This window comes from Penicillium nucicola (genome assembly GCF_028828085.1).
Source record: "Penicillium nucicola strain IBT 29836 chromosome Unknown utg000001l, whole genome shotgun sequence".
NCBI classification, from domain to species: domain Eukaryota; kingdom Fungi; phylum Ascomycota; class Eurotiomycetes; order Eurotiales; family Aspergillaceae; genus Penicillium; species Penicillium nucicola.
In genome coordinates, this window is record NW_026643125.1 from 1493009 (window position 1) to 1506673 (window position 13665).

Genomic DNA, 13665 nt, shown 5'->3' on the forward strand with positions numbered 1-13665 from the left:
CCCTGTCGTATAATCTACTCATCGCAGACACACACATCACTGACAACGATTCGCCGCCTCGGGAACTCAAAGTTGGGTGTTTCCGTTTAATTACTAGCTCTTACGGGTGGCCATGGCCAAGAATTAGTTTACATAATAGTTAGGTAAAGTTGCCGATGAGACAGAAAATGTTGTTTATGGTAAAGGTGAACAATCTCGACCAGAAGAGGTCTCAAACGCAGTGACCCTTGCTTAATTATTGAACTCCTGCATTCGAGCTTGACTGAACAGTGCATCAGACTAACATGTAACGCATCATAGGCAGAGGCACGAAAAAGATCACCGGGGCCAGTGGATCTCAGACCGCGATCGCCACCATTACAAGCCAAGCAGGGTAGCCGGAGAGAGAGCAAAGATCCAATAGCGGCGACTCAATTCTCCTCTGCACGTCACAAACAAAATGAATAAGCGGAAATCGCAACCCCATCGGGCGAAGTCTACGAAAGATCCGTTCTTCGGCTCGGACTCGGGTTGGCGGACGTCACTGATTGATAAGAATTTGCCTATGTGGAGACTCCAGCCCGCTGAGCAGAATAAAAGAATGTCCAATCATAAGTTGATCATTCGAACAGAAGGGAACGAGTGTCCATTTATAACACGTTGAACATGGTTCGGGGTTCGCTTGCCTTGCCCAAAGAAGCAACACTTTGCGTTAGTGCAATCAGATAAGATCAGGCCCCGAGAGCGGCCCTAGGGCTTCCCTCGGAATTCGAGTCCCACGGCGATCTATGCCCCTTCACCGCTGCCCTGATACCTTCGGGAAAAAGTATTTTGCGCATTGGCACTCTCTCATTGGCGCAACCTCCGTTTGTTGCTCGGTCATAGCTGCGTGGGGCGTATGTAGGGGGGTTCTTCGTCTTATGTCCATCCATGGTCAATGGATTGACGAGACACTCCACTGCTGCTGGAATGTTCGGTTCCGGGTCGTGTGTTAACCATTGAGTCATAGACGGGTGAGCTGTCGGGAGAAGTTGTTGAGAGAGAGAGAGATCAATCTGGACTGGGCTTTGTCTCGAACGTGAGTATGTTTGACTAGTTCCTAAAGTAGGCTGCCCGTAATAAGCCAACAAACGCAGTTAGCGAGGAAAATCACCATAAAGAATGGCAGAACTATGCGTCAGCCCACCAACGCTTTCTCGGGACTAACTCCACTACTCGGATCAGATAAAAAATCTGCTGGAGGGTGTCTGGTCCACAGAGACAGCCGAGTCTCGTGTCCGAAACCGGCATCATGTGAGCACATAATCTAATCTGATCATCACTTTTCTCCCGACATTCCCCCCCCCCGTTAACTTCTCTCTTCTCTTTCTAGTTTATACCCACCCGTGACCGTTGTTCTTTCCTACTACTGCAGGGTTATATTACTCTTTGTTCTACCCTCTACCCCTCCATTGGTCCCTCTCGCTTATCGGCTCGCATGAGCGCACTTCCGCTCTTCCGACCGAAACACGGCTAGTGCGTGCGCCCGAACACTTCCGAATCTTGAGCTTCCAACTGACCTAAACCACAGCATTTGATTAACTTAGTGTCAAAATGGCCACTTCTGGTGTGTCTTACACTCCGGCTCCATCTGGAGTCCCCTCGCTGGCTCTTGCACCGGCGCCCGCACTGGCCGCCAAGTGTTCTGTGGCCCCATCACCTGGCCCTGGTACACCCGGCTCTATCACCTCGAAGGAATGGGTAATTCCACCACGCCCCAAGCCTGGCCGCAAGCCAGCTACCGATACACCCCCAACAAAGCGCAAGGCACAGAACAGGGCTGCGCAGCGAGCTTTCCGTGAGCGTCGTGCTGCTCGCGTTAGCGAACTGGAGGAGCAGATGAAGGAGGTTGAAGATGGCCACGACTTGCAAGTGGCGCAACTCAATCAGCAGATTGGGAACCTCTCCAATGAGGTTGACCAGGTCCGCGAGGAAATGGGCTGGTGGCGCGATAGATGTCATGCCCTAGAGAAGGAGGTTGCTATCGAGCGCAGTGCCAAGGAAACCTTGGTCAAGGAATTCCGCTCGTCTCTTTCAGACCACAACAACAGGGCTGCTCCTATCCCAGACTCTGTGCCTTTACCACCTCGCAATCGCCCAACAACCCGCAGCTCCCGCATGGAAGATGTTGTTCCTACGAGCTCTTGTGCCGACCGCAACAAGGAAGACGGACAGATGAACGTTCCCCTTGGCTGCAACAACTGTTCCAACGCTCATTGCCAGTGCATCGAAGATGCCTTCGCCATGCCTATTGATACCCACGAGTCTTCCCGCTCTCGACACCCACCTCATGGCGTCGGAAGTCCTACACGCAACCTAGGTGAACCCGATATCAAGCCTGACCCGGAGGAGATGGAGATCGATTTCACGGCCCAATTCTCCGGAGTCCCCGCCCAGTCCCACGACAACGATGTCTCCTCGCCACCAGTCGACCCCTGTGGATTCTGCCAAGATGGAACCCCCTGCATCTGCGCCGAGATGGCCGCCCAGGAACAGCAACGCGGCCGCCGCAACTCCTTCGAGAACAACCGCCTCGCTCCAATCCAATCCATCTCCCAATTCACCCCTCCCCCTTCAGAGAGCGACGTCCGCTCGGAAGTAGTCCTCCCCCCAATCAGCCAAGCAACTGCGTCCAACCCGTGCGCCAACGGACCAGGCACCTGCGCCCAATGTCTTGCCGACCCCCGAAGCACCCTTTTTTGCAAGACGCTGGCAGCCTCCCGGTCAGCGAGCGGCACTCCATCGGGAGGAGGCTGCTGCGGCGGAGGTGGAAAGGACGGCGGATGCTGCATGTCAAGAAATGCCCCCGCCACCACGGCCCCCGCGCGTACCAACACCACCATGCCTCCGCAACCTCCCGCACCCAAGCCCGCTTCTCCCTCCGAGTTAACGCTCAGCTGTGCTGACGCTTTTACCACCCTCTCGCGTCACCCGAACTTCTCTCGCGCTAGCGATGAGATCTCTTCCTGGCTGCCAAAGCTCCACACCCTTCCTAACCCTCGTGACCTCGCCCTCGCCGAGGCCCACGGTAGTCGCGCGGCTATGGAAGTCGAAGCCGCAAGCGTCATGGGCGTGTTGCGCTACTTCGATCGACGCTTCGCTGAAAAATAAAAAGCTGAAGAAACTTGTTCCTTCTTTTGGAAATCATTGCGGCCGGACTTTCATCCACTTGTCTTGTTTCATGTTTTCCTTTTTGCTATTTGCCCGTCCCTCCCAGGACGACTTTGATACCCATACCCCCGGCTGCACCATGTACCATCATTCGGGCTTGAATTGTCTTCTCTTTGCCATTGTCGGTTCAATTCTGTTCTTGAAGAAGAACTGGGTCACAGGTTCTTCTTCCAGAACGGAATTCATTCCCCGCGCTCTCTCATCACTTAAAAGTACATGTCTCTTCATGTTCATGATCATCTCATATGATCTCGTCACTCTCTACAAAATATCCGTAGAGTATGACGCAGACATCTGAATCCTGACCGCTATGAACATGGTCATTATTCTATTTTCTTTTTGTGTGTTCTCGGCATTCTCCAATCTTCTCTTCTAGACGGATGAGCTTCTAGCGGCGGTTTTCTCGTTTGAGATGTTATGTATACAACGTGGCTTTTATGAATGGAATGATATGCTATACATTACTTTTCTTCAAATAACTTGTGATAGGTCGTATCACAGTCATCAACCTTTGTCAGGACACATACAGGTGCTTCACTGAGTGTATTGAATGGTAAGGCGTAGAAATATCCAATGCCAAATGAGCATAGAACGGTACATACCCCTTGCAAAAGTCTTCCTGAATTTTATTTTCATCACAATTTTCTAGATTTCACTTGAATTTATCCTTTTACGTCCCAATGATATACTTCCAAATCCGTCAAGACTCACGGCCTGGAGGTTTAACTGGAGACTTGGATTTATCGTCACCTAACGTTATATTACTTACACTCCTAACAAGAGCAAAACCACAGAAACCTATAAAAACGCGTAATATCGAATGATAATCAAATAAATTAGCTACCTAGAAAGCCAAGAACCAGACCGTATCTCATTACATAGCTATGTGGCAAGGAGTTTCAAATGAGTTTATACACGGGCTGCAGAGAGCACCAAAAAACGAGACAAAGCAAGACGCCGATCGCCCCTGTCCCCTGGATTCCATTCCCGGGGTATAAAATGTAAACAGAGGGAGGAGGATAGAGAGGAGAGTGTGAGAACGAAGATGCACAGGCACAAGCATGAAACGACGAGAACTGCTTCAGGTACCGATCTCGGAGTTTCTCGGCTGGGAAAGAAGGGAGAGGTTGATTGATTGAAAAGGGCACGAGGGAGCCGATGTATCTCGTTATATTAATTGGCCGAGAAGAGGAGTGAGGTGTGGCTTCGAATTGAGGGTCTTTGTTTCGATTAGAAGCGTCCACCGCTGGAGCGGCCGTGACCGCCTCGTGTTGTCACTTCGTCTTCAGAGCCACCTGCTACTCCGCCGAGTAGACTGGCACCCCAGATGCCGGCGATGCCCCACATACCGATGCGCCAGCCACGGTATAAACCTTGGATACCTTGGCCCTGCTTGCGCTTCTTGAGCTGTTGCTGGGAGGATGGCTGGCCGAGGAGGGTCTGCGCACGTTCTGTGTCAGATGGTGTGGAGCTCACACCCTCCTCGTAGACGACGTGCCACATTGTACCAATGATACCACGGTAGGTGCGTGGGGTTGGAACAATGGTCTCAACGTCAGAAGCATCAATGGATGCGGCGCGGATGCTGCCACCTGACGACTTCTGGCGCAGGCTCAAAGAGGTATATGTGGCAATCTGTGCGCGACGAAGAACAGTCTCGAGTGGGAATCGTACGGCAAGTTCGAGGCCAGAGCCCAGGAATGCGCATAGGTTCCATGTGTTGGGGTTGAGGAGAGGGTCAATAGAAAGATAAGATTTGAGGAAGAGCGGGGTCGAGGTCATGATGAAGTTGGGGAGACTTGAGTGCAGGACTGTAATGGGCACGAGGTGTGAGGGGATTGTGCTGTTGGGGGTGGGGAGCTGGCGGATAGCTCGCACGAGTGACCGTGGGCCGTGAGTAGCTGGCGTGAGCATCAAGAATGTGCGAGCGGTGTCGATGGGGGCCAGAATGAGGGCAGAGAGTGACGATGAAATGAAGGACAGAACCAACGTCATCAAGGGAGAGGATGCGGTCAAGATGTCGGCTGTCATCGACGAGGAGATATCATCCTCGGGCAAACCGACGATTGCCGACAAAAGACTGCGAATGAATGTGTTCAAGGTTGGTAGGAGGAGAGAGTATATGAATGTGGCATTAGAGGCCTTCCAGGGAGAAGAGGGGCCACTGGAGGACCATAGTTGGGAGAGGACTTCGGTCAGGGAGTTCGAGTTCTTGAGAGACAATGCATGTGCCGGCTTTGCCGCAGATTCTGGTCGAATGTAGCCACTGCGATCAGTAATTTGCTGTCGTGACTTACGAGACCGCGGTGTGCTCGGCGTCGGTGTCTGAGGGGCTGCTGAGGTGAAGTAACTACTCTCGTCATCGGATGATTCAGACTCCTATGTGGGAATTTGTCAGTGATCCGACTTGAATTTCTTATGCAGAACAAAATCTGCTATCCAAAACGTTGCTCTTACCGAGTCGTAGGAGCTACCGCTAGCTCCCGGTGTCGACTTCCGCTCCCACTGGTCATCGGCGGCGTCGGGCACCACATACACCTGCAGGATAGTTTTGGCGACATCAAACGGTTGGGCAGTCAGGACCTTGGTGTAGCGCACCAAAGCCCGGTTCAAGCTGTCGCGAATCCAATCGGACACCGATGGCGAGGCTTCCAGATAATCGGCATAGTCGAGGTCCGGGATGAGGTCGCGCGCCGTGCTGCCGAACACCTGGGCCGATGACGGCGAAGTCACTTCGGGCGGAGCATTTGAAGCTGGTGACAGGCCAGACGGGGGAATATAATAAGGCCGCAAGGGATTGATCCCTTCACGAGTCGTCATGTTGATGGGTTCGGGGATAAAGTTGTCGGGGAAAGGAAGTCGGGAAGTGGAATGTCCGCAGCTTTGTCAGTCTTTTTTTCCCTCCGCGGCCATTGGACGATCACTCCCAACTCTCCCCGGATCCTCTTTTTTCTCTTCCCCTCTGCCTCTGCTCTTCCACTTCTCACAAAATGGCTTTCTGGCGTCAAGTCGGCCAGCAATTGTGCCGTGTACCAAAAACTGCCACCTCCGACATCTGTCTGACTCAATCGCGGAGATACCTGAGTTCCTCCAGGACTATCGGAACCACAACATACCCTCGGTCAACTTTGCCCACGCCACAGAGCCTACAGTCGTCATGGAAAGGTTATAGTGCAGCCCGCCGCTCGTTCTCTGTGACTGCACAAGCTGCACACGGCCATATCACGGCGCCCAAGCCCGGTGAAGAGTATGTCCACCGGCCCGCGCTCCGCTTGCGCCTTGCTCCTAGAGCATGCTGATACTTTTCCAGGATCAACATCACATTCATTGATAAGGACGGCAACAAGATCGACTTACAGGTTGCTGAGGGCGACAACTTACTAGACATCGCCCAAGCGAACGATCTTGAGATGGAGGGTATGTTGAATCAACGATTTTCCTTACATGCGCCATGACTAACTGGATGCTTTCAACAGGTGCATGTGGTGGATCTTGTGCTTGCTCGACTTGCCATGTCATTGTGGAGGACCCGGACATGTTCGACCAAATGGAAGAGCCATCAGATGACGAGAACGACATGCTGGATCTGGCATTCGGCTTGACGGAGACATCCCGACTGGGCTGCCAGGTGATCATGTCCAAGGACCTGGACGGTATGGTCGTGCGCCTGCCGACCATGACACGGAACCTACAAGCAAGCGACTTTGAGTCGAAATAAATATGAGGAGAGGGTCGGGAGACACTAGGATCTTGAACAAATTCACTTCGGATCGACATCAAGCCATGAGGCTTCAGTCCAATTGGACTATGTATTCTACTATTTAACTCATACATCATGCACAATTGCTTTATATCGCAAAATGAAACATCTCCTGTACTATGTTGAACGAATGCATGTCTCCACAACAGCAATTGTATTACAATGTAAAGAAAAATATAGACAAAACCATCACAACGCCAGAAACATGCCATGGGTAATCGTAGGTCCAACTTTTACGCCTCCTCGATGTTCAAAGGCTTTCCCTTCTTTCCGTTGATCAACTCAAGGAAGCCTTGTTTGCTGACCTCGTTAGAAGCCTTCTCACGCTCTCCCATACCAATTGTGCCCTTCTTGCGCTCGTCCTTGGCTGCTTCCTCACCCCGGACTTGGGCCGCGCGCACAGCGTTGAACAGCTTGACAACACCACGCTGGGCCATCTTGCGCACACGCTTCTCCTCCTCAGTAACTTGGCCAGACATTCCTCGCTTGATACCCATCACATCACGGACACGACCGCGGTCCATCTCTTCCTTCTTGTCGGCGCGCATCTTGGCCCGCGCGGCCTTGTCGAGCTTCTCGTTCGCTGCATCGCTGGAGAGCTTCGCAGCATACTGACTTCTTGACAGGACGGGATCAGCCCGTGCAGATGTGGGAAGCTTTGTTGCCAGAATCTTGGAAATGGAGGTTGAGAATGCGGTAGGGTCGTTACGCTTGGGGACGGATCGGCCACGGTTGGCGCCTGTGGCGGTAGGGTGGTCTTCATCCGACCCAGAGGCATTGTTCTCTTCATCATCATCTTCGAGGTCTTCGAGGTCTTCGTCATCTAGTTCAATCTCTTCGTCGTCGGTGATATCTGATTCGTCCTCTGATTTTTTCGGCGTGGGTGCCGCGGTTGTCTTCTTTTTCTTCGCAGGAGGTTCGGTTGCGGTTTTCTTGTTCACTGAAACACCACCATCTTGTTCGGCGTCCGAGTCTTCAAGGTTGACGGCGGCGAAGTTCTCATTGTCACTCTCCTCCTCGGAGCTGCTGTGGTAGTCACGCTGCTTGCGGAATTTCTTGGTGCGACCGGTCTTGCCCTTGAGGCCATCAAGGACCTTGCGCTTTTTGGAGTAACTGGGAGCCATTGCAACAAAATAATGTGGAATGGTGAAAGTGAAAAGAAAGTCACCGCGTTGACCCAAGAGAATGCAGTATCAACTTTTTTTTGGGGCGGTGAAAGGCGTCTGCTCTCCGATTGGTCCCTCCACATTGCCTCTCTGGTCTTTCGTGCTTCAACCCTCACCCCTCCACTACTTGAGTGTTCATCCCTCGAATCTTCTTCACATTCACATTCAATATGGTTCTTCAAGATCTAGGGCGGCGTATTAACGCCGCCGTCAATGACATGACGAGGTCCAATAACCTTGACGAGAAGGTATGTCTTGTTCAACATGCCATGTCGCATGTCTACCCTGCTAATTCAATGCTAGGCCTTCGATGATATGATCAAGGAAATTTGCGCTGCCCTCCTCTCCGCCGATGTCAATGTCCGTCTTGTCGGCACTCTCCGCAAGTCGATCAAAGCCAGTGTCAACTTTGCCTCCCTCCCAGCTGCCGTCAACAAGAAGCGACTGATCCAGAAGACCGTCTTCGACGAGCTGGTGAAGTTAGTCGACCCCCACGCAGATTCCTTCCGTCCCAAGAAGGGTCGCTCAAATGTGATCATGTTCGTTGGTTTGCAGGGTGCGGGTAAGACGACGACATGTACAAAGCTCGCCCGCCACTACCAGACACGTGGGTTTAAGACGGCGCTGGTCTGCGCGGATACCTTCCGTGCTGGTGCCTTCGATCAGTTGAAGCAGAACGCCACCAAGGCAAAGATTCCATATTACGGTAGTTTGACACAAACGGATCCTGCTGTGGTGGCCGCCGAGGGTGTGGCCAAGTTCAAGAAGGAGCGATTTGATATCATCATTGTCGATACCAGTGGTCGTCATCGTCAGGAAGAGGAGCTCTTCACTGAAATGACCCAGATTCAGACCGCCGTCACGCCAGACCAGACTATTCTCGTGCTGGACAGCACGATCGGTCAATCTGCTGAGGCCCAGTCATCTGCCTTTAAGGCCACGGCAGACTTTGGTGCTATCATTATTACCAAGACTGACGGTCATGCCGCCGGTGGTGGTGCTATTTCGGCTGTTGCCGCAACCAACACCCCCATTATCTTCCTGGGTACTGGTGAGCACATGATGGACCTGGAGAGATTCGAGCCCCGTGCCTTTGTTCAGAAGCTACTCGGTATGGGTGATGTCGCTGGACTTGTCGAGCACGTCCAAGCTATCACCAAGGACTCTGCCGGTGCCAAGGAAACATACAAGCACATTGCAGAGGGTATCTATACACTCCGTGACTTCCGCGAAAACATTACATCTATCATGAAAATGGGTCCTTTGTCTAAGCTGTCTGGAATGATTCCAGGTCTGTCAAACATGACCCAGGGTCTGGATGACGAGGACGGCTCGTTGAAGCTACGCCGCATGATCTACATCTTCGACAGTATGACAGCAGCTGAACTGGACGGCGATGGCATGAACTTCGTCGAGCAGCCTAGCCGCATGGTCCGCATTGCACACGGTAGTGGAACCACCGTCCGCGAGGTCGAGGATGTTCTATCCCAACACCGCATGATGGCCGGCATGGCCAAGCGTGTTGGTGGACAGAAGAAACAGATGCAGCGTGCACAGAATATGATGAAGGGCGGAAACAAGGATCAGATGGCCGCTATGCAGAAGCGTATGGCTTCCATGGGCGGTGCCGGTGGTATGGGCGGTATGGGTGGTATGCCCGGCATGCCCGACATGGCCAAGATGATGCAGATGATGGGCGGCGGACAAGGCGGCGGCATGCCCAACCTTGGAGGCATGGATCTGCAGAGCATGATGAGCCAGATGAGTGGTCTGATGGGTGGTATGGGCGGTGGTGGTGGCGGTGGTGGACGTGGCAGAGGAGGACGTTAAGATCGGGGTTGGGATCTATTATATCTGTTCTCTTGCTTTTCATATCGAATCGCTGGCTCATCTACTTAGCATCTGGGCTGGTGTTTGGCGTTTCCTTCTTTTAACGTTATGTGTAATTTTGTACATGAGAACAACCCTTGATATCGAGCTAACTTTACCACATATGCCATTCCAAATAAATGGATTATGTTTCATGTTGTTAAACCGGAAGTCGAACCCGCTTTGGTTCAGAGGTTCTTTTTATACATAGATCCATTACCTCTCAAAGAATCAAGGTAATGAGCTTTGGAGTACATCAGTTCAATCCACCATGAGTATAACGACGAATCTCCAAGATGACTCCAATAAGCCTTAAATCTGCTGAACGCGGTCTGCAAAATCATGATATAAAGCAGTCCCCATCTCAACAAAAGACTTAGCAAGATCTGGGATCCTCCCAAGAGCACCGCCAACAACATGCCCCCAATGCTCCCTAATATGATCCTCAACAACACGACCAGGAGGCAGTCTCAAAGCCCTCTCATAGTCCGACAAAGAAGCCAGAGCACGATCGTTCTCACCCGGGACCAATGGCACAAAAAGGCGATACTTCCAAACAACAGTCCCATCAACATAGAGCGAATAAGTAAAGACAGAACTGCGCACCGGCACCGGCGCCGTAGAACCAGGTTCCAGATCTTCCACCCCCTCCGCAATATCAATAAGCCCGAACTTGCTATTTCCCTCTGGCACATACTTCACCGTCACATCCTCGGAGTCCGTTTGACGATACGTCCGAACGGGGAGGTAAAACATGCTCAACGGACCAACGCTGAACTCGTGCACGCCCATACCTGGTGTATCAGGCTGGAGGCTGGAGGCGGGGAGGTTGAGTGCTGGGTCTGGGAATCGGGTTGCGGCAAATTCGTGTCGATCTCCGCTGAGCAGGATGATTCGGATGTTGAGAGTGCGCTCAGCGTGCCATATTGCGTCGAAGACTTTGCTTCGCTCGTGGGCGAATCCACCCCATGTGTCTGCGGTTCCTACGTGCCAGTTCTTTGTGAAGGGGACGCTGGAGGATATTATTTTCCAGTGTGTTCCTGCCGGCTCTGGGGTCGAGATGTAGGTTAGAAGGGATTGGAGCTGGGCGTAGCCGAGGATAGTGGAATCTTCGTGGGACGGCTCTGTGCGGTATGTTCTTGTGTCTAGCATGAAGAATGAGGCTGGACCGTGGTTGAAGGCGAAATAGGTTACGTTGTCGGAAGGTGCGAATGGTGATTTTGGAACCGGTGGGTTGCCTTTTACGTGGTAATGTATAAAGGGGTCTGCAGCAGCTGGGTATGGGGCTGTTCTGTTTCCTTTGGCCCAGTCGTTTTGGATTTCGTGGTCGTCAAGTGTATGGATCCAGGGTAAGTCGATCGCCTGGTCTTCTGGTGGGCCGGATTTCCATGATGGCGATGAGTATATCCTTCTATACTCGCTGCGATAGTGAGACATGGATAACCCAAAGCGTAGTGGTACATCGATGTAGATGAAATCGCCTAGGAATAACATAAATGATGGGCGAAGTAGAGTTGGTAATTTTGCCAAAGCTTCTGTCATCTTCTCGATGCCTGGGACTCGTAGTGGATGTCGGAGTAAGTTGTAGGGGAAGTTGGGCTTGATGCAGCTTGATGTGACAAATGAGAGCCGACTTGATTCTGGTGATCCAGGTCTTGGTGCCGTGAGGAATGTCCCCGACTGGTTGTTGGATAGCGCATATCGGTAGTGTGTCGATGGCTTCAAATTTGTCAAGGTTACTGCGGCAGTGAAGTCTGTGCTTTCATCCAGCTTGTAGATAATACCCTCTTTCACCCATATTTCGGGCATTTGGGTGGTATAATCTTGATATGAGACCACCACTGGCAATTGTGCCAAATCTGGCTCTCGAAAGACCAGGTTTGCTGTGGTCGGGGAGACATATCCAATCCGAGAAAACTTAGCATATGTAGTCGGGTAAAGCACAAAGCCTCTGACTAGGAAATCAAGAGTCAACAATGCCAAGACCACGTTGAATATGACAGTCGTCCACGTCCAAAGCGGAGATCTGGCGGATGGCACCCCGGTTAGCAATGTCCTCAGCACGGAGTCAGCCGATTTAGCCGAAGCGTGTGCTGTCTTTTTTTCTATGGCGATTTTATCATTAGAGAAGGAATCCATGGAGAGGAGAGGTGTAGCCTCACTGGATGGGCGTGAGCTGCCTTTTTCTGTCTGAATCTCCTCAGACTGTTCATCTTTAATTATCGAGAACAGCGATGATAGATAAACGGCCAGCAAAGTAAAAATGAGCGGACCAAATGGAGGACCAGGGATCTATGTTCATGTCAGTCCATACCCATTAACTAGTCATGGGATCCATACCCATCTCAGAAAGACGAAGGCCCCGAGTCGAATGGCCGTCGAACTAATAACCGCTACAATGCGGAGGGAAGCCATTGTAACTAAGATTCACAAAGTGCCCGTGACATTCTAGTGTTGCGCTGACATGGTATCTAAAGAGACAATCCAACCAAGAGAAGAAGTCAAGGAAGTCGCGATGACGTCGATGAGAGGCTCCGGTAACCAAAGTGTCCGTGCACGTAAACATGGAGGCAAACAACCAGGAACTATGCTGCAAATGCTATATATTCATCGTCTCTGGTTCATCATATCTTGAAACAGACTATTGAGAGTACTCGCCATCGGCCCAGCCAACAGTTGACGAGCAGCCATAACCACATCCTTCATACCCATGCTCAATGTCATCTGAGCAGCCCACAGCCACGGCTTCTGCTGGTCACCCGGCATAGCGTTATAATATTCCCACCCCATAACGCCACCGAAGTTGGGGAATTGCTCGATCAAGGTAGCCAAGACTGGTCCAATCTTCTCCTGCGACACGTAACCCTGCGATCCATTCCCCGGGTTCGTTAATAGACCGTAAACGATTCGTCGCGGAGACCAGCCCTGAGCGACCATGGTAGCATACATGCGTGGATCTTCGGCCGGGCCCCAGCCATTGTAGAACTGAGTGTTGTACCAACTGATCTTGGAAGCACGCGCCTGCTCCAGTTCGCGGTAGTCAAAGCCGGACAGGTTGCCGATGCCTAAGAGGGCTGCGGCAACAGGCGCCAGGGTGATGATGAATGCATCGCCCATGTCGGCTTTGAGGCGGTCGATCAGCCGGATGATACCTGGCAGAGACATGCTCTCTTCTACGTCGAGATCTATCCCGTCCAGACCGTGGCGCCGGATCACATCCCGCAGAGGGGTGTAGAACAGCTCGAATTGATCCTGGCTGCCGTCGAGTCGTGTAAACGAGCCTGGGGCGGCCCCTCCTAGCATGCCCATGATTTTGATGCCCTGTTGCTGCAAGAGGGGCACCTCGGCCCACAGGGGGTCGAATTTGGCGTTTGCGGGCGGGTCATCGTTGAGAGTGATGTTCTCCGGATGGTCATTCAGGTGAAATGCGGCGATGATAACATGCGAGATCCCCGTGTTGTTTTCGAGGAGCGGCAGCATGGACACATATTGACCCCCGCCAGGAATGAGAGTCTGGTGGTACAAGATCACCCGCGGGCGCTCGCCTTGAATGGGTGGCATTTTGAATGTTGTGAAGTGTGGAAATATGGCCGATACGCGCTGAGGGTTGAAGATGCGGATGTGGGGATGGGCTCCTTCAACCCTCCGATCCCCCATCAGGCGCCATTCAGGTCACCCGGT

General features: G+C 52.1%; 7 protein-coding genes across 7 annotated transcripts; 3 read left to right on the forward strand and 4 right to left on the reverse strand.

The window, feature by feature from the left end:
• Positions 1-1572: 1572 nt before the first annotated feature.
• hapX (bZIP transcription factor HapX) lies at positions 1573-3129 on the forward strand (the record flags this gene model as incomplete). Its single annotated transcript, XM_057122997.1, has 1 exon — positions 1573-3129. One exon carries the CDS (start codon positions 1573-1575, stop codon positions 3127-3129), a length of 1557 nt encoding a protein of 518 aa, XP_056988730.1.
• A 1290-nt stretch (positions 3130-4419) lies between these two features.
• N7511_000573 (mitofusin complex protein UGO1) lies at positions 4420-6009 on the reverse strand (the record flags this gene model as incomplete). Its single annotated transcript, XM_057122998.1, has 2 exons — positions 4420-5568; positions 5647-6009. 2 exons carry the CDS (start codon positions 6007-6009, stop codon positions 4420-4422), a joined length of 1512 nt encoding a protein of 503 aa, XP_056988731.1.
• A 170-nt stretch (positions 6010-6179) lies between these two features.
• Positions 6180-6907, forward strand: N7511_000574 (ferredoxin family 2Fe-2S iron-sulfur cluster binding protein; the record flags this gene model as incomplete). The annotated part of the gene is made up of 3 exons (XM_057122999.1): positions 6180-6436; positions 6500-6606; positions 6666-6907. 3 exons carry the CDS (start codon positions 6180-6182, stop codon positions 6905-6907), a joined length of 606 nt encoding a protein of 201 aa, XP_056988732.1.
• Positions 6908-7182: 275 nt separating this feature from the next.
• Positions 7183-8073, reverse strand: N7511_000575 (rRNA-processing protein RRP15; the record flags this gene model as incomplete). The annotated part of the gene is made up of 1 exon (XM_057123000.1): positions 7183-8073. The coding sequence occupies one exon, from the start codon at positions 8071-8073 to the stop codon at positions 7183-7185; it is 891 nt and encodes a 296-aa protein (XP_056988733.1).
• Positions 8074-8285: 212 nt separating this feature from the next.
• N7511_000576 (RNA-binding signal recognition particle subunit SRP54) lies at positions 8286-9945 on the forward strand (the record flags this gene model as incomplete). The annotated part of the gene is made up of 2 exons (XM_057123001.1): positions 8286-8363; positions 8419-9945. The coding sequence occupies 2 exons, from the start codon at positions 8286-8288 to the stop codon at positions 9943-9945; spliced, it is 1605 nt and encodes a 534-aa protein (XP_056988734.1).
• Positions 9946-10296: 351 nt separating this feature from the next.
• N7511_000577 (alkaline phosphatase family protein) lies at positions 10297-12399 on the reverse strand (the record flags this gene model as incomplete). Its single annotated transcript, XM_057123002.1, has 2 exons — positions 10297-12276; positions 12325-12399. The coding sequence occupies 2 exons, from the start codon at positions 12397-12399 to the stop codon at positions 10297-10299; spliced, it is 2055 nt and encodes a 684-aa protein (XP_056988735.1).
• A 192-nt stretch (positions 12400-12591) lies between these two features.
• N7511_000578 (putative class III chitinase) lies at positions 12592-13545 on the reverse strand (the record flags this gene model as incomplete). Its single annotated transcript, XM_057123003.1, has 1 exon — positions 12592-13545. One exon carries the CDS (start codon positions 13543-13545, stop codon positions 12592-12594), a length of 954 nt encoding a protein of 317 aa, XP_056988736.1.
• Between the last annotated feature and the right edge of the window lie 120 nt (positions 13546-13665).